We start from the raw sequence: 24239 nt of genomic DNA, 5'->3' as shown, positions 1-24239 counted from the left end.
GCTGGTGATCAACCCCTCACACGGTAGATCTGGGTTGACACGCCCACATGTGATGTCACTAATGGGGGGGTGAAATCCCATATGGTCAATACGCTCAGCGCTGTTGCTCCACCCTGCAACAACAGCTCAGCTGTTTCACCAGAGAGGATTCACGTTGCATCCTCTCAAGAAGGGTGGGGTGCGGTGGGGTCTGTCCGTCTGTCTGTCTGTCTGTCTGCAGTATCAGGACTTCACATCTGACAGCTTAGTTGACTCTGACGCAGTACACAAAATATAAATTGATATATATATATATATATATATTAGAGCTGTCAGTTAAACGCGTTGTTAACGGCGTTAACGCAAATCAAGTTTAACGGCGTTAAATTTTTTATCGCGCGATTAACGCAATTATTTTATAAAAAAAAAATAATAGTAATTTTTTTTCTTTTTTTTCTTTGGCTCAAAACAAAGAAGCAGTAGCCTGATTGCTATGTTCAAATACATTTGTTCAAAGCAGTGTATATGCCAATGTTGTTATCAATAAAAAATCATTTGCACAAGGCAAGCCGATGCACTTCACCATGTTGATAAGAGAATTCAAATGAGAAGAATTATGGGACAAAAAATTCAAGGGATATTTAGCATAGAAAAATAATTTGCGATTAATCGCGATTAATTACAGTTAACTATGACATTAATGCGATTAATCACGATTAAATATTTTAATCGCTTGACAGCTCTAATATATATATATATATATATATATATATATATATATATATACACACACACACACACACACACACACACACACACACACACACACACACACACACACACACACACACACACACACACACACACACACACACACACACACACACACACACCAACAAAGAAGAACAAGCTTCTGTGTGTGTGTGCTTGACCTATTGCTCAAACGACACCTGGTCTGACCCTGCCCTACACACTCAAACAACAACTATTCATCTTCTCACAGAATCATATTCTGTCTGCTGGAGAAAATCAATATTAACGGACCGTGAAAACAGAAAGATGGCAATGGATTGATGCAGAAAGACATATTCCCTCTCTTTGTTTTTCTATATGTGTCTCTGTCTCTCTCCCCATATGTAGCTATGTGTCTCTATGTATCTTTGTATCTCTCTATATCCCACAGTTAATATATTTCGCTCTCTTCATCCCTCTTCCCTTCATGTCTCCCCCCCTCTTTCTCTCTTCCGAGCAATCTCTGCATCTCTTCCCGCTCTCTCCCTCTACCTCTCCCTCTCTCTTCCCCTATTCTTCTCCCCCCTCCCTAAAGCGCTGTCCCATTATGCAGTGTCCAATAGGATTACTCAGCCAGATGTCTATAAATGGAAGCTTACTACTTACAAACCCATGACACATCCTTTACCAGTCACTACAATACAACAGCTTAAGGTGGATCAGTTAGCTAGCTATGCTACGCTGGTGCTAGCCCCGCCAATGCAATGCCACACAACAGTTAGCGGAGATTGGAGCAAGCATTCCAAGTCCTGAAAACTCAAAGGCAGTGGCAACTGAGGTGCTGAGACTTGCCCGGGTTTAATGCAATGGGCATGACTGCATTCAGACAATAGACACAAGTATAAACAACCTTCTCCTGGCCAATGGCTGAATGGTTTTGAGAGGGAGCGAATTGGAATTGTGCTCGTCACGGTTGGGAGGTTTTGGGCTGATGGAATGTGGGTGAACACCAGGGGAGTGACATAAGGCACTCGTTTCCAGTACTTCTGCTGGAGAAACACACTAGTTTGACCGAGGCATACGTGCAAGAGGGTGGGATGAGCAAAGCCTCGTCTCTCCAATCCTCTCTTTCAGTGCTTCTACATTGATTACATTCAGTGCACAACCGTCCCTCAGAAATGGGATGAGCGATACATATTATCAACAGCAACAGCAACAACAAAAACAACAACAACAACAACAACAACGACGACGAGAAGCCCCCCAGTGACAGCAGGCGAGTGCTGTCAATGGCGACGCCTCAGTAGCCCAATCATCCCCCGGTCCAGGCGCCCCCCCCCCCCCCCCTTGCGTGCCGCACTCACCTTGGTCGGCGGTGCTGCTGTCGGGGGTCTCCCCGCCCCCCGCCCCGGGCAGGTTGCCGGAGGCGGGCCCCCCGGAGCAGTCGCTGATGGGCTCGCTGCGGCTCACGCTCTCCCGGGAGCCGAAGCGCACGTGGCCGGCGGAGCGGGCGCTGAGGTCGGGCGAGGCGTCCGGCAGGTCCTCCGCCTTGGTGGGCGTCACCGTGAAGCGCACCGACGCCATGGCGACGCGCTCGGGGGTGTAGGAGGGCGAGCGCGGCGGCGCCGGCGCCGGCGGTGGGCTGTTGCAGAGGAGGGGGTTCAGGGACAGTGCAGAAGGGTGGGGACTGGGGGGGGGGGGGGGGGGGCTATGGGGCTAGGCTACACTCAGGGAGGCCAAGCTAAGCCCGGTTAGCCCACGGCTGAAGCCAGGCTACGCTGGGAGGGCTAGCCTATTGTACGCTAGTCTAGGTCGTTAGTCTATCTCCCGGGTAAACGTCATGATGTTATGACGTGTTCTGGAAGGTTCTACCCTGGGACGGCCTCATCCTCATCGAAGATGCTGTCTCGTTTCTCACCAGGTGTGGATGGCCATCGCTAGCTATACACCCGGGTTACCAACGTGGAATGCGTTCTACACCTTGGTAACTGATCCCTGTACTAGGTACACGCTGCACTGTCACAGGTGTTTGGTGTACTAACTTTGTGGCGATGTCGTGTGTTTTGATGACGTAGGTTAAACCGCTTTCCTATGTGTGATTGGAATTACAAGTCAATGATTTATGTGTGCACTGATCACATTTTACTTGGACATAAGGTTTAGGTATCAATCTGATGGAAAGTGAAGCAATGCCTATTACATACCGGACTTTGGCTAGACCACTAGATACTCTGGTTTCAGTGTCGGATGGGCAAAGGCCTCCTGGGTACGGACTGTACTGTACGTGGTTAACGCTAGCCACTCTCTAACCAAGGATACGGGAAGCACAAAGGCCCGACACAGAGGATCAGCATGGTACAATACAGTCAAGAGGACAAAAGATTGGGAATTAAAGAAAAGAAACAGAAAAGAAATGGGACAAAAGGACACAAAACAGAGCAGAGTCCGTCTTTTAAATTCAAAGCTGGAGATAAGCTGCATGTTACTGTTCACAAGCCCTCATTCTAACTCAGCCCTTAAGACAGAATCCTGTTTGAATGATCTAATCTGTTTTGAATTGTTCAGCAGTAGAAGATTGCACTAATGATCCACCACTTCACCCTTTCCCAATGACACGTTTCATGATCCGATTCGTCTAATACGTTTCATCCAGACAAGGGAGGTGCATCGGTGCATCCAGTTCTCACACACGTGGATAAATACTACGTCAGCAGCACAAGCCAACGGAGCGCATTCCCCGCATATTTTTACCAAAATTCGTCATGGCTGTAAAACAATAACAGCTTGTGTCCATTATTTTTATGCCCATGTATAACGATGAACGTTAACCATGTGGGATATTGACCCCGAACGAGAACTGGAGATTTATTTATTTTTTGTCGTTCTTTGGTGGAGTTCATAATTTAATTATTATTTTAGAGCGGTTCCAACCGGTTGGGCAGCTATAGTTGCGGAGGCGAGGCAGCTCAATCCTGTTCTCACACAAACTGCTCCTCGGTCAGAAGCGGGCAGTGGATAAATACACGGAGGTTTAGACGGGAGTCGCCTTTCATCCCCTCACCCCAGGGTGTCCCTTCATGAGGGCGCAGGGGCGTGCGTCTGTTTGCAGAAGCGCAAAAACAACGCACCGTTCATACACACTAGTGGGCTTTTCTTCTCACGCCAACGACTCTTGAACTGGTTTATCTATGGATACGTGCAGTTCGTATACCGGTTGGCCAGGAGTAAGCAATCCGACGCTCATAACAAATAATCATAAGTAATGTACTGAACCGTGTGACAGCTGGACTGCTGGTCAATATCTGCGATCGGTCCATATCGATCTGGAGGAGATCGCCAAGAACGATGGCGCTTTCGTCAATATAGACTATAGTTCTACAAGATATACATACTGACGATTTGATTGTACTAGTGGTCCCAGCCATATTACATCATTTATGTTTAACGTTAATGCTTCTTGGCTTACAAGCGATCCATCATAAGCCAATTAAGGAAGCTGTGTTTACGCAACACACCAAACTCCTGATATCAAGATAAAGCGAGGTGGTGTTGTGGTAAGAGGAAAGATGCTGTTTTCTGACACAAAGACCTGCGGCATGCGCGTCAACGTCGCCTTATTATCCGTCCACGCCGGCATGCTTCGCTCACAGCCGCTGTGGTTTAAAACACAATCACAGAGCCAAACTGGACACAGTCCGCTTTCCCATTCATGTCATACGCAGATATTGGATTACAACAGTCCACGGAGACTTCCAGCAGCGGTGCATTGTGCGGCTAGGCTAGCGTGCTCCCCTCCACTGAGCTTCCACTGACAGCAGACACTAAATATACATGCGCCGCATGGCCGCCCGTAACCCCCATGTTGATAACACGTACCTGAAGTTCGTATTTATGCAGACATCTGTCATTGTTGGCCTGGTGGGTCACATCTGGGAAGGACTGGCTTGACACCCAGATAGTCGGCACTTTTTGTGTCCAGCATAACAGAGCGGGGCGAGCGGCGCGTAACACACTTCCTGTTTCCTCGCTACGCATGCGTCATGGCCGTCCCTCGGGGGCGCGAGTCAGAAGTGATTACAGTATTTTTTTTTTTCATATGAAATGTATTGGTGCGATGTTCGGTATAAGTTGTAATTCCGTACAACAAAAGACGTAAAGTAGGCCAAACTAAATCGATGGTATAGGGTAATTAAGGTTATATTTAAACACTGGACGTTTACGTTGACCATACATAATACTTTATTTACACAAGAGGGATGTTACAGAGTTAAACTGTCCAACATTTGAATGTCTAACACAGATGAAAGTAAAAAACAACCAAAAATAAAACGGCTGAACTCTTTCCAAAATTCACCATCCCTATGAAGAAACAAAATTTAAATTTGTACTTTGGATTTGAGTTGTGGGCAAGGCACACACAAAATAGAACAATCACTGGAGTCAACTGGATTGGAATAGTCCAACTTGTTGAGAAATAAAAAAAACAGTAAAATCACACATTCTAACGTTAGCTAAAGATTGGTCAACAATCGAGGAAAGATCTTGTGGGACACCTCCAGTAAATACATCTTCTGCGGTCAAAGTCAACAATGTCCTTTATCATGATGTCCTCCAGTCGCCTCCGAGGGCCCCTCTCGGTCGCCAGCTTGGGGTAACAGAATGGGGCCCCTCTCCGTTGTCAGCCGTGGTTTACAGGATGGGTCGCGGCTGCTGGGTGAGCAGCAGGCCGAAACGTTTCTTCACGGTCACACGGTGCCTGGAGAATTTGTCGTCCGGCGAGAAGCGGGCCGGGTGGGCAGAGCTGGTGGGCTTGCCCAAAAGGTCCATTTTCTAGGAAAGACGTAAACAACCATTTCAAAACCATTGACAACGTAGAAGCAAATGAACTCAAATTTTCTTGCATCGGTACTTTCCAAAAAATACATCATATCCATAACCCTTTGATAAAAAAAGTTTTGAAACGCCTTGTATTTACAGTTTCATCCACATGGTCTAGACGGCATTTACAATTTAGATTTCTCAATTGCCATTTTTGAATTTCATGAATAACGTTCAAACTTTTGGATTGAGGGACCAATCCTGCAAGCTGAATGAGGATATATGCCCTGAAACACCGAATATATCACAAGCAGTGTGCACACACAGAACCCCAAGGCTAATGTTGTGTACATGTGTACTAGCAGATTGTGGTCTAACCGTTTCATTAGTAGTAGCAGGTAATAAATTAACTCATTTACCTTCAGAGTGTAGACTCTGGTGCCGCTTTCATTCAGATAAAACTGCAGGAACATCTTGGGAGGAACAAAGTTTACACAAAGTGTAACTTCAACAGCTCGAATTATCGGTGTATAAACTGGCGACGATCGTCTTTGCAAAACACGTGGAGCACAGACCCAGCAACCGGATATCCGGGATCATGTGACGCCGAATACGAACAACGAATGAAAATGTATATATAAAAAGTATTATAATATATTTTTTAATTCTAATGTATAGAAAATAACTTGTTCTTGTTAAGCAATTTTGTCAAGTAAAGAGTATCACCACAATTTATTTTGTGATTTATACAATACTCGCCTCCGGTTAGAATGTTGAGTAATGACGCACACAGAGGAGTCAATAAGTTTATTTTTGAAACATTGATAAATGATGCAAAACATTCATTCATGATTATTGTTGAATGTACATTCGCAAAGGTAAGAGATTTTGATTTATTTTAATGGTATAAGTCAGCATTCTCTTAGTTTATTGGAATATATTTAATGTTGTGTTTTTGTAGGCCTACTATTAAGAAAATTACCAGCGAAAAAATCACTGGTTAAAAACGAAATAAAATGAAAGTAATCAAGAAATGCAAATAAAACTTCTTACTTTACTATTCAACAATATATTAACTGACCACTCAATGCCACCGACTATGTGCCAAGCAACTATCTCGCTGTTACCTAAGCCCGGTAAAGATCATTCTGAAATGAACAATTTCCGACCTATAAGTATGCTAAATAACGTTTATAAGCTGTTTGCTAAAATTCTTGCTATGCGCATGGAGACAGCCGCATTTCCTCATTGACAAATCTTGATCAAGCAGGAATTATTAAAGGTCGACTTGCTTCCAACAATATGAGAAGACTCTTCCAGGTAATGGCGACAGCCAGTACTCTACAGCATCCAGCCATAGCCATGTGTCTGGACGCTGAGAAAGCCTTGGACAGGGTAGAGAGTGGCATTCAATTTGAAAAGTTATTATTAGCTGGGTGAAGGCCCTCTATAATAAACCTAGTGCTTCAATTAAAACTAATGGAACAATATCCGAACCTTTCCAACTCCTAAGATCTACCAGGCAGGGTTGTCCAGCCACCTCTCTTTATTTTGGCCTTAGAACCTGTAGTATGTGCTACATCTGAGCAGAGAGGAAAATCACTGGTATCTAGATTGGGGGTCATGATTTTAAAGCTAATCTATTTGCTAAGGATTTGTTATTAACTTTATCACAACCACATAAGTCAATCCCGCAAGTGATGACATTAATTTCGTTTTTTGGGAAGTTTTCAGGGTATAAGGTGAATTTTAATAAGAGTGAAGCCATCCCATTAAATCCTATGCCCTACTCTTCACACCTTGGTTCAGCCCCCATTCAATGGAAGCCACAAGGTCTGAGATATCTAGGAATCAACATTAAGACTCCCATAGAGGACATATTTGATTTAAATGGCCCTCTACTCCTTAAAACAATTAGGGAGGACATTAAGAGATGGACAGTTCTTCCCATTTTATGGGGCAGAGCAGAAGTGCTGAAAATGAATGTTTCTTATATCAGTAATTCCTTTTAAATTCCCTCTTTACTGGTTCAAAGAAATTAATAAATTAGTCTCAGAATTTGTGGAGTAATAGAAAAACAAGAATCAGCTACAAAAGATTATCCAGATCGAGGAAAAGAGGTGGATTGGGAGTCCCAGATTTCTGTTCTTATTATCTTGCTTATAATGCTGGTTTTCCATTGTTGTGGGCCTATACAGGCCAGAGTTAGTTAGGGAGTTGGAAATGGGTTGAGGAAACAATTTTAGCCAACCAAGACAAATCTTTCTCACTTACCGCTTTATGGTATTACCCCATAACCAATTTGAAAATAGTAAATCCTCTTATTAAATTTTCCTGTGAGGTAATAAAAATTATACAGAAGCGTCTCCCTTTCAATGGAGCATATCTTCATGCCCTATATGGAGTAGCCCCGTATTAAAAGCGGGTGGAAAAACATTAACAAACAAATCATGGCAACATAGAAGTATAAACCAAGTGGGTCCGATAGAGATAGATGGTTATATGGTACCCTTTAATGTCTTAAAAACACAATATGATTTAAAAGATGTCGACTTTTTTGCATTCTATATGTACAATTAAAAGCTTAAGCTATATAGCTTAAGCCTTTTTGTCGGTTAAACGAATCATTATGATTAATTGGAAAGTACAAAAACCAAATTGCTTGAATACTGACAATTGGTTAAAATACTTTATGGATCTCCTGTCAATGGAACGTCCAACCTCGTTCCTCAATGATCTTGACCGTGGGGAAGAAGGTCCATAGATTTTTATAAGACTTTATAAGACTGTATTTGAGAAACTGGGTATTTAAATGAATTTATTGAATATTATGGATTTGCACCCCCCCCCCCCCCCCCCCCTCTGTTGTATTGTGTATTGTTTTGTAATGTCCTGTGAGTTTTGTTATCTTGTGATGTATGTACAGTATATGAGGTTTCTGATTGTTTTGTTTGATGTTTGGTTTAGTGTTAAAGAACAACATTATTTTAAACAACTGATGAAACAAATGCAGTCTATTCAACTCAAATTCTCTTCAAACAGAGACAAAAGCAACAGAAGACATTTACAATGAGTCTCCAAGCAGCCAACACACCTCACTAGATGGACATGGGAGAACCAGACCCACTACGAGAACCACAAGCACATTGTTCTGGATGGCACCTGCGTCCAGCCCCCACATGGACTGATCCAGGCTATACAAGTACCGGATCAGAACCATCTCTGTTATGGTCACCACAGAGATTGGACTGGTCACCTGAATGGTTCCCAAGGATGCCCTGTGTACGCCCCTGGTGGTCCCTTAGCCTAACATCATCACAACCAACCGAATACCCACGGCCCTGGACTCCAGCTCCACGTCCGGGGGAGTATCGGACCCTCAGCGGGGCTCCTGTGGGTGAGTTACCGGAGAGTCAACGACCAATGTATTTCCCTGGTGCTCTTCGACATCCCTGGTCTGGGGAACCTCCTAGTCAAGCTTCTGGTCTCTGGTCCTGGCCTTTGGAGTCCGGACCACCGACTGCCATGTTCCTGTCGCCATATTCCTCCCATTCTCCGGCGATTGCAGCACAGATGGAGTACTCATCTCGGTTCGCCCTAGTACCACCCCCACCACCACCCTTCTCCTCCTACCAGGTCAACATGAAGATGGCACTCCCTAGAGCAGCAACATACAACCCGCCCCACCGAGAGCAGGTCCGTCATGCAGAAGCTTCCCAGAGAGCCTGTCTACGACTGTTACCATGCCCACAGACTCCAGCCCTGTTGACTCCTCAGCCCGATGTCAGTGGCCCCTTCACGCCCACAGTCATCAATCAACCGCCCTTCGCCTCACCAGCCCTCTCCCCTTGGACCTCCTGGTCCAGAACCGACGAAGGAACCCGGTCTGTTCCGTCCTCCCATGACCGTAGCTGCAGAGGTGGTTCTAATCACTGGCTGGCTGAGGAACCAGATTCTGATCTCAGTCTGATTGGACCAATCTTCGCAACCAGCTATAATTTGAGCCTTCAGCCAGACTTCGGCCAGACCTCAGGTGAGTCTGCTAAGGTTCTCAGGGTCAGGTCAGAGGTCATAAGGAGTACCCTGCAGAAACGGAGGGGGAACCGAGCGCAGCTCAATCAGGGTCCAATGGTCAGGGTCGGTGTGTCGCATTTAAAAGTGCATGTATTTGACCTTGCACCATACACACACACACACACACACACACACACACACACACACACACACACACACACACACACACACACACACACACACACACACACACACACACACACACACACACACACACACACACACACAACCCTTTATTTAAATACATATTTGACACCTTATCTCCTGCATCCCACATTCTTAGCCCTTCAGAATAATCCTTAATAATGATATATGCACTTTATTGATCTCCTTGGGGGGGTAATTCATTCATATAGTCATCAGTAGGTTCTGATAGGATAAATAACCCCGGTTCCTCCAATCCCAGTTTATTAATTACAAACATCTTTGTCTTGTTCTTCTCTTGCCTGACGTCACACACAGCGAACGACCAAATAGCAAGGACGTCCACAGGAGATGACCGTGGATTGCTGGAGGGGGCCGGCTTGGACCCACCGAGGAGGAGAAACCAGGGGTCCTACCCCTGGCATTCCCCCCTGGACCTTGGCCAAATTGAGATACTGGACCCTGTTGTCGTCCATCAGGTCTGGTTGCCATGGGAACAACAGGCCTTTTTTGAAGTGTAGTAAGAGTAATAAGGGATGGAGTTTCACATTGTACGTTTCTTGAATCCATTTGTGTAGATCCCAGATCATGGATCAGAGACCCTGGATGGAGACGTCGGTGGGGACTGGTTCCGCGAGGATGAAGATGAAGAAGAGGAACCCGAGGAGGAGACATGGACTCACAGGTTCACGGAGTACCTTGACGAGTTGGTCAAGGATGAGGACTTTGTCTCAACGGTAGACTTCCACCAAAGCAGATAACTTGCATCACATTACCACTCCATAACTCAAATAATGAGCACTTTTTCATTAACAAGGCAGCTTTGCTTTGAATTTTTGAAAGCCTCAGGGTCATTCGGGTCCTTGTATGTCACTCTCCTGACAACACTTTTTCAGGCTCACCTGTTAGCTTTCGACATTAACCCTTAGATCCCCCAGGTTTACCCCCTGTATTAGCACCGGGAATCGCGGTAAACTCAATGAAAAAATGAAAACAGTTATGTTTTAACACATGACCATTAACAGTCTACCGTATTCTTAAAGTGTGATCACAAAGTCCAACGCCCCCTCCCTACCCGGCCCCCCGTTATTCCAAACAACAATTTGATGTGATGAAGCCCGTTGTTTACATTGTCAGGTGGGTCTGATGGTACTGAAATGAACCGTTTGTGTTGGCCGAAGGTGGGCTCCATACTGGACATGGCGTTCCTGGAGACCCCAGAGCCGACGGAGCTGATTGGACCAGAGCATGGAGAGGTGATGTCATTTGCACTTTGTTTGACCGTTGCCCCGTGGTGGGTTGCCAGCGATATATAGATTACCAGTAATCTATAGAGAGTAAGTGTCATAAATATATGGCCTGTTAAGCCCTTTGAGACTGTACCTGTGATAAAGGGCTACACAAATAAGATTGAATTGAGTTCAACCAGTAAGAACTTGGTTTTCAATACCACTGTTTGCAGTTCCCAGTAGCCCTTAAGGAATAGGCCAAGATGCCTGTGGGGAACATACAGAGCATAAGACAAAAGATAACCACCACCAAATGTGGAATCGTTTGTTTCCGTTCTCCAGACGTTTCAAGCAGATATTCAGCAGACACAAGATGGGGGGTCTTTTGGTGACGACGGTGCCATCTCAGAGTTCGACAGCACAGGTTCCCTGGCTGTGGTCGTCCTTAACAGTCATCACACCAATACTCCACCACAGACCGCCGGCTGGACTCCTTCCTGGGCTCCAGAGTCACCGTCGGTCGCACCGGCACCGTCTCATGACGGCAGTGATCAACCCGGACCGGAGGACGTCTGGGAGAGTTGGTTAAAATCTATGGCTCAACCTCTTACAGCCCTACTTTGTGATCCTCCCATCCCCATGAACGATGGGGAGGTCGAAGCACCTCACCCAAAGGATTCCCCCGACGACCAAGGCACGGGCCTCGAGCCGTTCTGCTCAGAAGTCTTCTCCCTGGCGACGGTCGAGATTGAGAGCCCAAGCCCGGGGACCGAAGGGGCTTTTGAATTTCGTTGGGAGCACTTTGACGCCTCCATCACGGGTGAGTTGTCACTTGACGTCTCAAAGTGTGATGACGAAGTACTTCCAACAATGGCCACCTTAGCGAACAAATACCCGTTCCCTTCTCCCCCCAACCTCTCCATCCTCCGCTCACTCAGCCCGCTGGTGTCCCCCAGCAGTCCCAGTGCCAGGGTACCTTCTCCCCTTTCAGGTGGTCACGTCGGTGACCCGTTGATCAGCATCTCAGCAGAACCAAAGAGGAGAGAAGATCCAGAGAACGAGACGCAGGAAGAGGACGAGGGAGGCGCGTTGGACGGCGGCGAGTTGCGATCTGCTCCGTCCGAGGAAGGGTTGCTGGGTGTCACACATGACAAGTTGCCCAGCTGGAGAGATGGGGAACCATGGGATCTTGCTCAGAGTACTGCCTCATCCAAGGATCGATATTCAGATGGCGCAAGAGGCATGGCCGCTCTGCATGTGGATGTTGGAACTTACGCCCTATTAGAGAACATGAGTGTGAACGCAACCAAAGCCTTTCTTGAATTAGATTTTCAGGTTGATGTCACCGGCCTCCCCCCATTGGACATCGCTGATAACGCAGAATATGCGTCTGCAGATCGCGAGCTGGCGCAACCTGAAGACAAAGCCGTTCTTGTGGTTCGCAGAGAAGAAGTGCATGAAGCCGCCTCGTCATGCCCAGGCTACCTTGAGAGTGGACCTGCGTCCACAGATTCTACCGGACCCGCGGAGGGGTGTAGGGCAACAATGTATACGCAACAAGCACCAGCCGTTAGCACATTGACTTCTGAACATGGCATTGTGCATCCAGAAAACCAGCAGGCGCCGGGGGCTTCACCTCCCTCACTGGGGGAACGGGCCACGCCCCTCAACCTCAACATGATCCCAGGCGGCTTCCCTTCTGGACCCCTGACAGGGGCCAGTTCTGAAGGTAGAGAGGAGGTGGGAGCAGAGAAAGAAACTTTCGCAGGTGACACATATGCAAGTCCAAAGGCATGTGAAGCACATGAGGTAGCCGCTTGGGAGGACAGTCCCATCCTGTCCCCATCGCGTTCCGTGAGAGAGGGAAACGAAAGTCGAAAGAAGGAGGACCAAATCAAGATTTCCAGCCCAATAAAAAGAGGTAAATCGTTACGGAAAATAAGCAGAAGGCTTTGGCCACTAAACGAGGGAGGAACGTTAGAGACCGTGACCAGACCTAGTGACCTTAAAATCCATCAGAATTGTCAGACATCCAACACCTGCAGTACTAATAGAAGATGTAGTCCAAGGTGGACTCTGCAGTTCAAGACAATAAGATCATCATCATCCTCAGGCAAAAACGGGACTGCAAGTCTTCTTCTGGAAGACTACAAGCAAAGACTAGAAAACGCACGAGCTCCAGGAGAGGAAAGCAGCCACAAAACCCCAGATAAATCCCTGCGAGGGAGGCCGAGGAAGGTGCTTTTCTCAGGCCCCGAATTATGTCCCATGGCAATCCCTTGTGTTAATCCAGGGTCAATCCATCTGACCAGAATGAAGAGACATAAACTCCCGACAGAGAAAGAGAAGGAAAGGGCAATTTACAATTTCACACTCAGAGATTTAAGGGCTAAAACTCTAGTGACTGAAAAATCAGGTTTAACGACCAAACAGAGAATGGAAAATTCGGATAAGAGAAAAACAGAGGAGAGGGAGATGGCAATGACGTCCAAGAAGGCTCCCAGGGCCAGCCCCAGGCTGAGGAACCGTAGCAAAACGCAGAGCCCCCTGAGGCAGCCCCGAAGGAGGACCACCGCTCTGGGGAAAGTAGGGTCCGGGCCCAGAGAGATAACTGCGTTGTCCGACACGCCAGGTCGGCACACGCCGAGGCCAACGAGGCGGTTGAAAAGAGATCCGGCGAATCAGGACGCCCCCGTCACTCCCCAACCAAGTCCCGCGGGTGGACTAAGGAATGGTCCGACGGACGACAAGAGGAAAGAAGACGAGAATGAGGAAAGGATGTCAAGTCCGAGGAAAAGGTCAAGAGGACTTGCGGTGAAAGGGAACGGCGACATCGTCCCGTTCCAACAGAGTCCCGTGAGGGAACGAAGGAAGTGTCGAATGTATGATGAAGACGAAAAGGAAAAGACCCCGAGTCCGACAAAAAGATCAAGAAGGGGAAGGGTCGATGGGGAGGAAGATGGAGGGGGCTCGCGGAAACCGAATCCTGACCGGGAAAAGCGCAGCAAGCAACGGGTAACAGTAGCCGCGGGACGGAAGGGAACAGCCAGGGAGCGTAACAGATTCCCAAGATGGGAAATGAGAAGGTGCAGCCGAAGTTACTCAACGAGGTGGAAGATTTCTCATCTAGGGTAAGCCGAGGTCATCGGTTGGGAGGAGACATTGGAGGGTTAAGAAGGCAGTAGAACATAAGGGTGGTGCTTAGAGCGAAGGATGGTGTGGGTATGCCTGCCTTTATATGAGATGCACTTTTGAGACATTTTTGAAACGCCAATAAAATGAGACCGCTAGACGTGTGGATATAATTTAAGATTCACAGTTTAATAGGTTGAATGTAAAAATATATTAATATGCATACAAAAAACACTTATTGTACATAAAACAGTTTCAAACAACAATGGATTCAACACACGCATGCACGCAAACCGCCAAGGAGGTAAAGAAAATATAAAAATGATTTACACCATAGCGACACAATGTTTCCCTTTTTGGCCCTGTGGAAGTCACTGAATATACATCAGCTTATGATCTGAGCATTTAGTAAACAGACTTTATGGCTTTTCATTAAAAAGTCAGATTCCTTCCAACATAAAAATAGTTCCATGTATTAACAAAAGATTTAAAATAAATCTGCATAACTCCTTCACAGCTTTGCTGAAACATTATTGCACTTTAGGAGAAAATAAACTATTTCTAACAAGCCCAGAGTTGTGTTTGAGCAGAATGTACCCTAGGAAGTCACAGGACTCGCCTAGCAACAGGCCTATTGCCTGCCATAAAAAAAAAAAAAATCACAAAAGGCACTTGCAAGATGCCCCGAACACACACGCCTCAGTCTGTCTTCTTATTGGACGAGGGAGTCGTGTTGCCGTTGGACATGTTTCTGTTGTTGTTGACCGCCTTCCCATTGGTGGAGGAGGAGCAGGGTGGCGGAGAGCCCGCCTCCTCAGGCTTCAGGTATTGGTTTACCACCACCTGATAGGTCGGGTGGGTTGTGAGCACTCTCAGCAGATCCTCTGAGAGGGATATGAAGACACAACAAACTGTTGGTCTCTAATCACCGGTTTTATTTGAGATGACCGAAACGGTCCATGACATTTTTTTAACAAGTTTATGTATGGAAATGCCCAAAATGTATTATTTATTTATATTATTTATGCCCATATGATGTAGGATACATTTATATTTAAATCTGCCAGTGTTGGGAAGCATAAACTTAACTAAAGAACTATGATTAATGCAATATTCAAAAGAGAACAGATGGATTTGGTCATTTCACATGATAATTCATCAACTTCAAAGTCAACCGTTATTTTTATTACATTGAATATAACCTGACCACCCACCTTCAGTAAGCTGATCATCCCTGGATGCAGCGGCATAGAGCTGAGCCGTGTCGCGCTGAGCAGCGCCCAACAGTGCCCCCATGAGGCCAGACAGCGCCTCTGCAGGCAGGTGGCCTCGGCACTCTGGGTCGAACATCTGCAAGACAAGTTAGGATGCGTTCAACAAAAACAGGCTCCAACAACGCGTCTGTCACATGGATAAATCAAGTTATACGTTTTTTTCATCATTATGTTTTTATTGGCATAGCAGCGTATATTAAAACATATACAAACATGCAGGTTGTGAAAGGACATAGTTTGGGAACATTTTTTTTTCTACTATTTGTTGAAACTTGAGCTGACTTTCAACAGCACCAGAGAAAGGTGACATGATTTTCACACAAACATTTCAGTCATATCACTTTAAAAATGTCATTGGGTTTGTGTGCATAAAAGGTTTCGGAAATCTAGGGGACAACAACCAAGAGGAGTGAGTGAGGGACATACGTTGAACGCCACATGCAGGATGGATTTGAACGCCGTGAAGCCCGAGGCCGTGGAGAGGCTGAGGTATAGGTGTCTGAGGTCCACCGTGTTGTCCTGAAATTAAACAGAGCACAACATATAACATAAGTCGTTCCTAGGCGTTTAAAGACCCACACATCAATCTATAAAGAAGAACAACTCCTGAACATGTCCAGTGCTGTGCAACCAAACATCTCTAGGACACAGGGGTCCCACTGGCGTCCAGTAGGATCTTCAAACGTATTTAAAACAATAGATAAAACATAAAAGTACACAATGCAATTTCATCCAAAAACGACACACTGATCAGTTCTGTCCCCAAACACGCTACATTAGGCAGCGGGCAGTGCTGGGGGCCCACCAGGGCTGGGGGCCCTTGGCTGGCCCCTCGGGAGCACCCCTTACCTTAGTGTAGAGGGCGCAGATCTGCCCGGCGGTCAGCGGCTGCTCCAGACACAACATGGCCGCCAGCTCCTCGGGCCCCGCCTTCAGGCCCAGGGCGCCCGAGAGACGCGCGTCCAGCACGCCACGCAGCGCCGCCAGGGCCTCGGCCACGCACACGCTGAGGGCGGGAGGAAGGGAAGGCTTTAAAGGGCGTTTGGAACACCCTTTGAGTGCACGCAGGATATGACATCAACGCTGATGCGCCATTTTGACCGCTTGTATCCAAAAAGGGAAACACCTTCTAGTGTTTACATTCTTTGAAATCCTCGGCCAGCCGGTGATAACACCAGGAACTGACAACTCCTCCCCCATTTAACTGAACTCTGCCTCTAGCCCCACACCCACTCACCCATCGCGTCGAAGCAGGGACAGGGCAGCCTTGGCAGGGGGCTCCACCGGGAGGGAGAGACCCCCCAGCTTCCTGACCGGCACCCGGCCCTCCATCACGTAGTCTGTAGCCGGGAGCCCCAGGCAACTGCAGAGTGGTACAATTAGGGGTTTTGTAACTCCGCCTCTGTCTAGCATTGTTCAGACTACTACAAGAAGAGGGTGATTCGCCACCAGGGATGGAAATTAACACCCGCCACACACCATTTGCGGGTGAATTTGTAGGGTGGCGGGTGAATCGTGTCACTTCACCCGCCACTGTGTCGGGTAATACTTTCCAGTCAGGTCCGATCAAATTTGCATATTCAATACATTCATCATACGGCGCTGCACAGTTCCACAACCATTACTGTCAACATCCGGCCCCCTTCTTCTTCTACGCCTCTCTAGCTGAACTCGGCGTGAGACACACGCAATTCGGAAGAAGACGATGGGTGTGTCAAGTAAATCTGTGCCATCGGATTTTGAAAATAAATTAAATTAACCTTTAATGCTAGATTTGCATGAACGCTTTTGTGTGAATTAGTTTGGTTCTCTTTTATGGAAGCCGGAAGTGGGAGATTCCTGGGGCTTGCCCCATGAATTCAACCCATGCACACACTCACACACCACACTTCGTATTTTTCACGCAGAGAAGTTACCAGGATAGCGGCCACCAATTTGGGCCGCTATTTAACAGTGTTACAGGTAGGAATCAAATGCGTTTCCTGTACGTAGGGTAGGCCTAACCATACGTCCTCTTTTGCCCGGACATGCCCTCTTTTTGAGACAATGTTTTGCGGCATTTCAAAATCGTCTGGAATTTTATTAAAGCCTCATACATGTTCACGTTGAATTTGCGTTGCGTTTCTCTGGGTCGTTCACAACCTAGTTAGGCTACGCCCCCCCCTACTCAGTTCTGTTCGCTTTGCATTGGTGGAAGTGAGTAGGGGGAGTGGTTAAGTAGAGCCTTCAGATTCGACGGTTTTACTTACTCAGTTACCGTTGTGTTTTGTATTTTTTTTTTTACCATTATTATTTTATAGGGACAAACATTAACACATTTCCCCCACAGGGGATTGATAAAGTTCTATCTAGACTATTGAACAGAAAGAAAGTGTTTTTTCTGAATATTAGTGTTAAGGGCCAATAATGCTTACTATCATACGTTAGTTACCATGTCTGTGGACAAATTTGTATTTAGTCACATGTAAATATATTAAAAAAAATTGACTTATGATGGTGTAGCCATGCATGTTGTTTTATTGTTAATATGTCAATTTTTTTTTTTTTTTTAAATACTTTGTATAGATGAATTATCCCCAAATTTCGTAACACCTTTGAAATAAACATTAATTAACATGGCAGATACCTGTGTATTGTTTATCGGTAAGAGTGTAACGTTTTCAACTCAGTACCTTGGTAGAACATACTTACAGTAAAAATCACTTCTGATGGAAACAAAGATGTGTATGAAAAACACTTTTCTTATATATTGTTACTATTATATTGTTCAAAATGTACGCATTTATTAAAAAAATATAAAAAGTGGCTGGTAAAAACGATGAGTGGCTGGTAGATTTTTAAATCTACCTGCCACAGTGGCTGGTGGGCAAAAAAGTAAATTTCCATCCCTATTAGCCACCCACCTTTTTTTTTTTTTATGGCAACAAACAAGACAAATACAATATTTTAGAAATTAAAAAAATACAACGTTCCATATTCATCGTCTCAAATATAAACACATGGCTTCCGCTGATTCAACAGCAGGGAGTCAATTAAGTACGAGTTGATGAACAATGACTTGACTCACATTCGGGTCATAAAAGGTGGCATGTCTTACCTGGCCATAAGTTTCTGGACGTTGTTGGCGTAGAGGTTCGGGTCGTCCTTTTCCTCCTGGGAGGGAGTGTACACCGGAAGGTACTGGAAAACACAACGACGCACACACTCAGACCACGTCCAAAAAAAAAACGACTTCTTATGCCGCGTTTCCACTGCAGGGTGCAGAACGGTTCGGTTTGCAAAGGTGCGGTAGGGAGGAGGCGGTATAGCCCAGCTCAGTTCCGAGGTCGAGTTTCCACCGCCGACAGTACCCTTTGTGGTAGGCCGGATGTCGATCGCCGCGGCAGCTACGTAAACATCGTAAACAACGTCTTCCTCCCCAAGAATGCAGACGGACGTCTCCACCTCCTTGTTCGCCCAAGCAAGCGTTTTACGCGACATGTTAATTGTAAAGAATAATACCTCAAGGCTACTTTTTGTTTGTTTTTATCCCCACGTCGCCCGGAAGTGATGATTCTGTCGACCAATCAACGGAGGGGGTGTGTAGCTAGAATTTCCCGGGACCCTTTCAGGAGTCTCGTCTCGTTTTCAGTACCCCAACGGAGGAGTCCTGAAAACGAGGCCAAAACGGGTACAGCTAAGTCCGGGTCACGCCCACTTTTGCCGGTGGAAGCGCAACCCGTACCGCACCTTTGCGAACCGATCTGTTCCGCACCCTGCAGTGGAAACGCGGCATTATTTTCCTCTCTGGCGAGATCTCGTTCTGAATGAGATCTCGTTCTGAATGAGATCTCGTGCCATGAGGGATCTAACGGTGTGTGGTCTTACCTCGACTGTGACCCGGGTGTAGAACTGGGACATGGTGTGCCACAGGGCTTCCACCCTGATGAGCAGACAGACAATAAGACACAGAGTTAACCAGACCGTCAACACCGAACTGCAATGGGGCCAATCGCTGGTGGGAGGAGCCTTAGAAGGTGTTCCGATTGGTTAGGTTCTAGGGTGGGTCAGTGTAGTACGTCCAATCACAGGCCCATGCCAATATTTCTGGTCTAATATCTTAATTTACAGTCGTTACTCAAAAGGGCGTGTAGTCTTTATATTCATTAAGACAACTTAAAGAGCTCCTCCCAACCAGGTGAGGCCATAATCAAATCTACCATTGTGTCATCAAGTGGGGAGTTTCCAGCATTTTGCCTGATGGATTGATCAGCCTACCAGTTGGTACATAGTGAACTTGGTTAATCAAAATCATACCTGGTGGTAAAATAGGGGCCCTTGAACAGGGCCCTTGAACAGTGTCCACACAGTCTAAAGTGGAAACCCGTTGAGACCAACTTAAAGGCTGTGCAAATCAAGTTGAAAACAGGAAACAAATAGTCGGGACTCACCAAGTAGTCCCCTTGTAAGTCCAGCGCATGGTATCCTAGCAACAACACAGAGATGGCTTGATTAAGCAGCGAACAGGAAGTTCCACCGGCGTGTGTGTGGCCATAATAAATCAATGACCTACATGCAACCACCACGAGGGGACAGACAAACAGACCTCGCCTTAAAAAGCAAACACATTATAACGATTCCCCAATGTCAAAGTCCTTAACCGGGAGCAGGGGCAAGAAGATAGACAATAATTAGTTTTTTGGTACAACAAACGATTGGAGTTTGTTCTTCACACCCGTTCAAATGTCCAACCGTTTTTTTCAGTCGTTCAAGTGATAGTTGCTGCAGTATGAGTGATACCCGTCTGATATCTTCTGTGAGGTGGGTGACGAAAGACGTGTATGTGTGTGTGTGTGTGTGTGTGGGGGGGGGGCGGGTGGGGGAAGGCGTTGTGAGGGGGCGTGTGTGTGTTTTGTGAGTGTGAACTCTCACCAGCTTGTTGGGGTAGGACAGCAGCACCGGCTGGACTGGACCTCCCGCAAGAAAAGCACCTGGAACCAGATGAGTTAGTGAGACGGACGGGTGGGATTTCAGAGAGACAAAAAGACAGAAAAGATCAGTCAGAGAGATCTGATGGAAAGAGAGGAGCGAGAGACAGAGACAAGGTGAGAGGGAGAGAGAGCAACAGGGAGACAAGGAGAATCCGGTAGAGAGACGGACAGAGACCAAAGCGATCCAACGTACCGGGTTTGAACTTCATGAGCACTGTCCCGTTGGTGGTGGTGCCCTCGGGGAATATCAGCATCTAAAGAACACAACCCACATCATCATTAACACACACAAACACAGCAGACACACCTGAAAACCCCACCCACAACAACTAAAAGCCAAAGAATAAAGAGGCTAGTTGAATGACACTCTAATCCAAGTGTTAAACAGCATGAGTGCATATAATTCTTAGCCTGGCCCCGGTACGAATCGACAACAAAACCCTGGCAGTTTAGAACTATTTTCGTTTCACAAACAAAACTCAGGCAAAAGAGGTCAATGAGGAACAACAAACAAAAACACCAAGCGGATCGCCAAGATAAGATGAAGGTCTCTAAAGGTGACCACAAAAGACCCCATGGATCCACGACGACTAACCAACTCAGACAGGACTACAGCAGACAGGTAGAGTAGAGACAGACAGTTGCTGGGGGGAGACAGGTAATAGAGTAGAGACAGGCAGGTGGTAGAGTAGAGAAAAACAGGTGGTAGAGAGACCGATAGACAGGTATTGAAGACAGATAGTAGAGACAGACAGGCAGCGGAGACAGACGGGCAGTAGAGACAGACGGGCAGTAGAGACAGACGGGCAGTAGAGACAGACGGGCAGTAGAGACAGACGGGCAGTAGAGACAGACGGGCAGTAGAGACAGACGGGCAGTAGAGACAGACGGGCAGTAGAGACAGACAGGCAGTAGAGACAGACGGGCAGTAGAGACAGACGGGCAGTAGAGACAGACGGGCAGTAGAGACAGACGGGCAGTAGAGACAGACGGGCAGTAGAGACAGAAGGGTAGTAGACACAGACGGGTAGTGGAGACAGACAGGCAGTAGAGACAGACAGGCAGTAGAGACAGATGGGTAGTAGAGACAGACAGACGGGTAGTAGAGACAGACGGGTAGTAGAGACAGACGGGTAGTAGAGACAGACAGGCAGTAGAGACAGACAGGCAGTAGAGACAGACAGGCAGTAGAGACAGACAGGCAGTAGAGACAGACAGGCAGTAGAGACAGACAGGCAGTAGAGACAGACAGACGGGTGCTCACCTGAGGCCAGTATCCGTTGGAGGTGAGCCTCTCCTTGATCTGGGTCACAGCCTTCCTCCTGGACTCTGGGTCCTTACGGCTGACCACCACAGACTGGTTGAACCCCAGGAGGGCTGGGAACACAACAACACACGTTACGCAACACGTTTAGTAAACCACAGGGAGAGACCAGCCCGGGACGACTGGGAGAGAGGCTGGGGGAGAGAGAGAGAGAGGGGAGAGAGACTGGGGGGGAGAGAGAGAGAGGGGAGAGAGAGAGAGAGACAGAGAGACAGAGAGACAGAGAGACAGAGACAGAGAGAGAGAGAGAGAGAGAGAGAGAGAGAGAGAGAGAGAGAGAGAGAGAGAGAGCGCGAGGGGAGAGAGACTGGGGGAGAGAGAGAGAGGGGAGAGAGACTGGGGGAGAGAGAGGGGAGATAGAAAGGGGCACTGAGAGGGGAAGTGAAGAAGTTAGGCAGAGCGTGAGAGAGAATGTTTAACTTCAGCGTACTTTGCATGTTTAAGTTTTTCTCCCTTCAGCTGTGTGGACAGATTTGCCCCAGAGGAATTGTGTGTGTGTGTCTGTTTGTGCTGGTGTGTTTGTGTTGAGGCATGCATATTTGCACACATGCATAACTCTTCATGAATAATCCTTTTCTCCCTAAGGTAGGGGTCATCTTGCTCTGTGATGCCTAGAGGTAGATATTTGGGGATTGAATCCCACACTCTCCAACTGGGAGTCCCACCACTAGACGAGACTCTCATGCTCCCGAGACTGAACAGGGGACAGTCCCAATTACAACTCCTATACAGAGCATTTCCTCTCCAAAACAAGAAATTCCTGCTCATGGGTTCTCGGTTCCTGCTGGGATCTCCTGACCTGCCCTTTGTAACCCCTTCCGCCTGCTGTCAAGTTGCCCAATCAACACTCACTTAGGCCACCTGTAAATGGTGACTCAATAAGGTGCAGCTAGATGGACTAATCTGGGGATGAGGTCAATGATGCAACGCTGCAACCTGCCCCCTCAGCTAACCATCCCAATATCTAGCTCTATCTTCCCCATTCAGCCAGAACTTTTTAAACTTTTGTATGCTTGAGTTTTCAAGCATCAAAGGTGGTCCACCTGAGTGGGGCAAAGCTACCCTGTTTGAGTCTCGAAGACCATGACTTGGACCAGTCGAGAATTAGACTAGCGCGTGACCAGAAGAAGACCAGACCAATAGCCTGAGCAGACCCAAACCAAACCTAGACCCAAAGAAATGACCAAATCCAAACGAGACCCGTCCCCTTACCTCCGATGACGGGCAGGTTGACGTTCTCTGAGCGGGACACCACGGTGGCCAGCTGGGTGGGCATCAGGATCACCATGTCCAGGAAAGAGCTGTGGGGCGCCACCACGAGCGCTGGGGCCTCTTTCACGTCAGCGCGCCGACCCTTCACCTCGATCCACACGAAGCCCAGGGTGAAGAACATGACCCGGTTGATGCTCAACATCATCGCGTGGAGCAGCCAGCATCGCCAGCCACGGATGGGCCGCGACAGCTCCTCCTCGGAGAGGCCGGCCGTTCGCAGCATTGCTATCGGCCACATGAGCAGGAATAACAGGACAACAACAACCAAGCGGAGCGGGAACAGCACGCTGCCCAAAATAATCCCCTGGTGCCGGGGGAGAGAGACACGAAAATAGCATTAGAAAACATTCCTGCGGAGCCTCCTTATGTAAACGTTCCTAGTTTTACGATTTCAAAACCTGTGGTTTAAAACCTGTGCAGAAGATCACGTCATGTTTGCGAATCAGGTGATTGTTTAAATATGAAGAAAAAGGTGCAGCCAGCGTGAATAATCCAATTTCTTGCAAAACGAGTATTGTCAGTATGTGCAACAACTGCAACAGCTCATCTCTTTAGTTATGACACACCGGTACAGCTCGGGGAAGGGGGGGGGGGGGGGGGGGGGGGGGTATAAGTACGCCATCTGTTGACCCCTCCTGTGCTCACCTTGATCCGGTGGGCCGTGGGCAGCCTCACCCGGTGAATGAACGGATGGGGGTACTCGGTGGTGGCGGCGTGGCCGTCCCTTTTCTCCATAGCGACTACAAAAAAAACCTTAATGACAATTAAGAACAGACAAAGTCACTATAGGATCATTAAAGATATATAGGACGAAAACTGGCGCGAAGAAGGAGTCCAAACACTTACCCTTGTTGGTGATATTCCAGGTATGCGTGTCGCTGCGCTGAACTGCGACTGAAACAAGTGCGTACTGAGTGCCTGCCTGGTGGACGCGACGTGCAGCGCGTGCGAACCGGTGAAATCCAAACGTAACAACAAAAATACGGTGGCGCAAAACGTGGTCAAAAAGTTTGTGGTTTAAAAAGACAGACGAGTGAAAAATAAAGCGAAAACCGTTGATTAAAAAGCACAACGTCCTCCGTACACACATGGACCACATGGAGACCTGCCAGTGGCGAAGGTCATCGTTCTTTAAACCTTACTCTTTAACCCGGCCGGCCACGCCCCAAATCTGACAGCTCGGCCCACCCTACGGGTCCGACCGGTCCCTGGAACCATCCCTCAAAACACGCCCGTACCCTCCTGTGTATGTGCGTGTATTGGGGGAGAGTTTCTCTATATTAAAAAAAAA

The 24239-nt window shown here is 47.2% G+C and overlaps 4 protein-coding genes across 6 annotated transcripts in view; 1 reads left to right on the top strand and 3 right to left on the bottom strand.

Annotated features, from left to right (window-relative positions):
- slc12a6 (solute carrier family 12 member 6) overlaps positions 1–4735 on the bottom strand; it is a 28280-nt gene extending 23545 nt beyond the window's left edge. The window contains exons 1-3 of one of the 2 annotated variants that reach the window (XM_030337776.1): positions 4588–4735; positions 2916–3016; positions 2076–2353 (exon numbers count right to left, since the gene is read on the bottom strand). In XM_030337776.1, the coding sequence (XP_030193636.1) occupies positions 2076–2295 (220 nt within the window). In that variant the 5' untranslated portion in view covers positions 2296–2353; positions 2916–3016; positions 4588–4735. The remainder of the gene's footprint in view (positions 1–2075; positions 2354–2915; positions 3017–4587) is intronic. The other variant, XM_030337778.1, reaches the window with a different exon arrangement.
- A 191-nt stretch (positions 4736–4926) lies between these two features.
- nop10 (NOP10 ribonucleoprotein homolog (yeast)) lies at positions 4927–6191 on the bottom strand. Its single transcript, XM_030337809.1, has 2 exons — positions 5949–6191; positions 4927–5541 (listed from the first exon to the last, which is right to left on the bottom strand). Exons 1-2 carry the CDS (start codon positions 6000–6002, stop codon positions 5401–5403), a joined length of 195 nt encoding a protein of 64 aa, XP_030193669.1. The 5' UTR covers positions 6003–6191; the 3' UTR covers positions 4927–5400.
- A 133-nt stretch (positions 6192–6324) lies between these two features.
- On the top strand, positions 6325–14710 carry LOC115529948 (uncharacterized). The gene is made up of 7 exons (XM_030339095.1): positions 6325–6407; positions 8572–9562; positions 10066–10226; positions 10326–10484; positions 10929–11003; positions 11319–13991; positions 14699–14710. Exons 2-7 carry the CDS (start codon positions 8632–8634, stop codon positions 14708–14710), a joined length of 4011 nt encoding a protein of 1336 aa, XP_030194955.1. The 5' UTR covers positions 6325–6407; positions 8572–8631.
- Positions 14277–24088, bottom strand: lpcat4 (lysophosphatidylcholine acyltransferase 4). 2 transcript variants are annotated; one of them, XM_030338707.1, is made up of 14 exons: positions 23793–24088; positions 23594–23700; positions 22889–23252; positions 21617–21729; positions 20546–20606; positions 20294–20352; positions 19813–19847; positions 19250–19304; positions 18480–18562; positions 16620–16745; positions 16232–16388; positions 15809–15901; positions 15323–15458; positions 14277–14992 (listed from the first exon to the last, which is right to left on the bottom strand). In XM_030338707.1, the coding sequence occupies exons 2-14, from the start codon at positions 23681–23683 to the stop codon at positions 14808–14810; spliced, it is 1557 nt and encodes a 518-aa protein (XP_030194567.1). In that variant the 5' UTR covers positions 23684–23700; positions 23793–24088; the 3' UTR covers positions 14277–14807. The 2 variants fall into 2 exon arrangements, with proteins under 2 accessions (XP_030194567.1, XP_030194569.1); XM_030338709.1 differs by lacking the exons at positions 23594–23700; positions 23793–24088 and adding an exon at positions 23361–23526.
- Positions 24089–24239: the final 151 nt, after the last annotated feature.

This window comes from Gadus morhua, chromosome 17 (genome assembly GCF_902167405.1).
Source record: "Gadus morhua chromosome 17, gadMor3.0, whole genome shotgun sequence".
Taxonomy (NCBI): Eukaryota; Metazoa; Chordata; class Actinopteri; order Gadiformes; family Gadidae; genus Gadus; species Gadus morhua.
This window is presented reverse-complemented; position numbering and strand designations above follow the sequence as displayed.

What these genes read in the sequence shown, in the direction of transcription:
- LOC115529948 (XM_030339095.1), top strand. Translation starts at nt 8,632, where the DNA reads ATGGACATGGGAGAACCAGACCCACTACGAGAACCACAAGCACATTGT. An exon ending in ATGAGGACTTTGTCTCAACG is followed by an intron (nt 10,485 to 10,928) that starts GTAGACTTCCAC and finishes TGTTGGCCGAAG; the next exon opens with GTGGGCTCCATACTGGACAT. An exon ending in TTGGACCAGAGCATGGAGAG is followed by an intron (nt 11,004 to 11,318) that starts GTGATGTCATTT and finishes TCCGTTCTCCAG; the next exon opens with ACGTTTCAAGCAGATATTCA.
- lpcat4 (XM_030338707.1), bottom strand. Translation starts at nt 23,683, where the DNA reads ATGGAGAAAAGGGACGGCCACGCCGCCACCACCGAGTACCCCCATCCG. An exon ending in TGTCCTACCCCAACAAGCTG is followed by an intron (nt 19,848 to 20,293) that starts GTGAGAGTTCAC and finishes TGTTGTTGCTAG; the next exon opens with GATACCATGCGCTGGACTTA. An exon ending in TCCTGCATGTGGCGTTCAAC is followed by an intron (nt 15,459 to 15,808) that starts GTATGTCCCTCA and finishes CTTGTCTTGCAG; the next exon opens with ATGTTCGACCCAGAGTGCCG.
- nop10 (XM_030337809.1), bottom strand. Translation starts at nt 6,002, where the DNA reads ATGTTCCTGCAGTTTTATCTGAATGAAAGCGGCACCAGAGTCTACACT. An exon ending in CCAGAGTCTACACTCTGAAG is followed by an intron (nt 5,542 to 5,948) that starts GTAAATGAGTTA and finishes CGTCTTTCCTAG; the next exon opens with AAAATGGACCTTTTGGGCAA.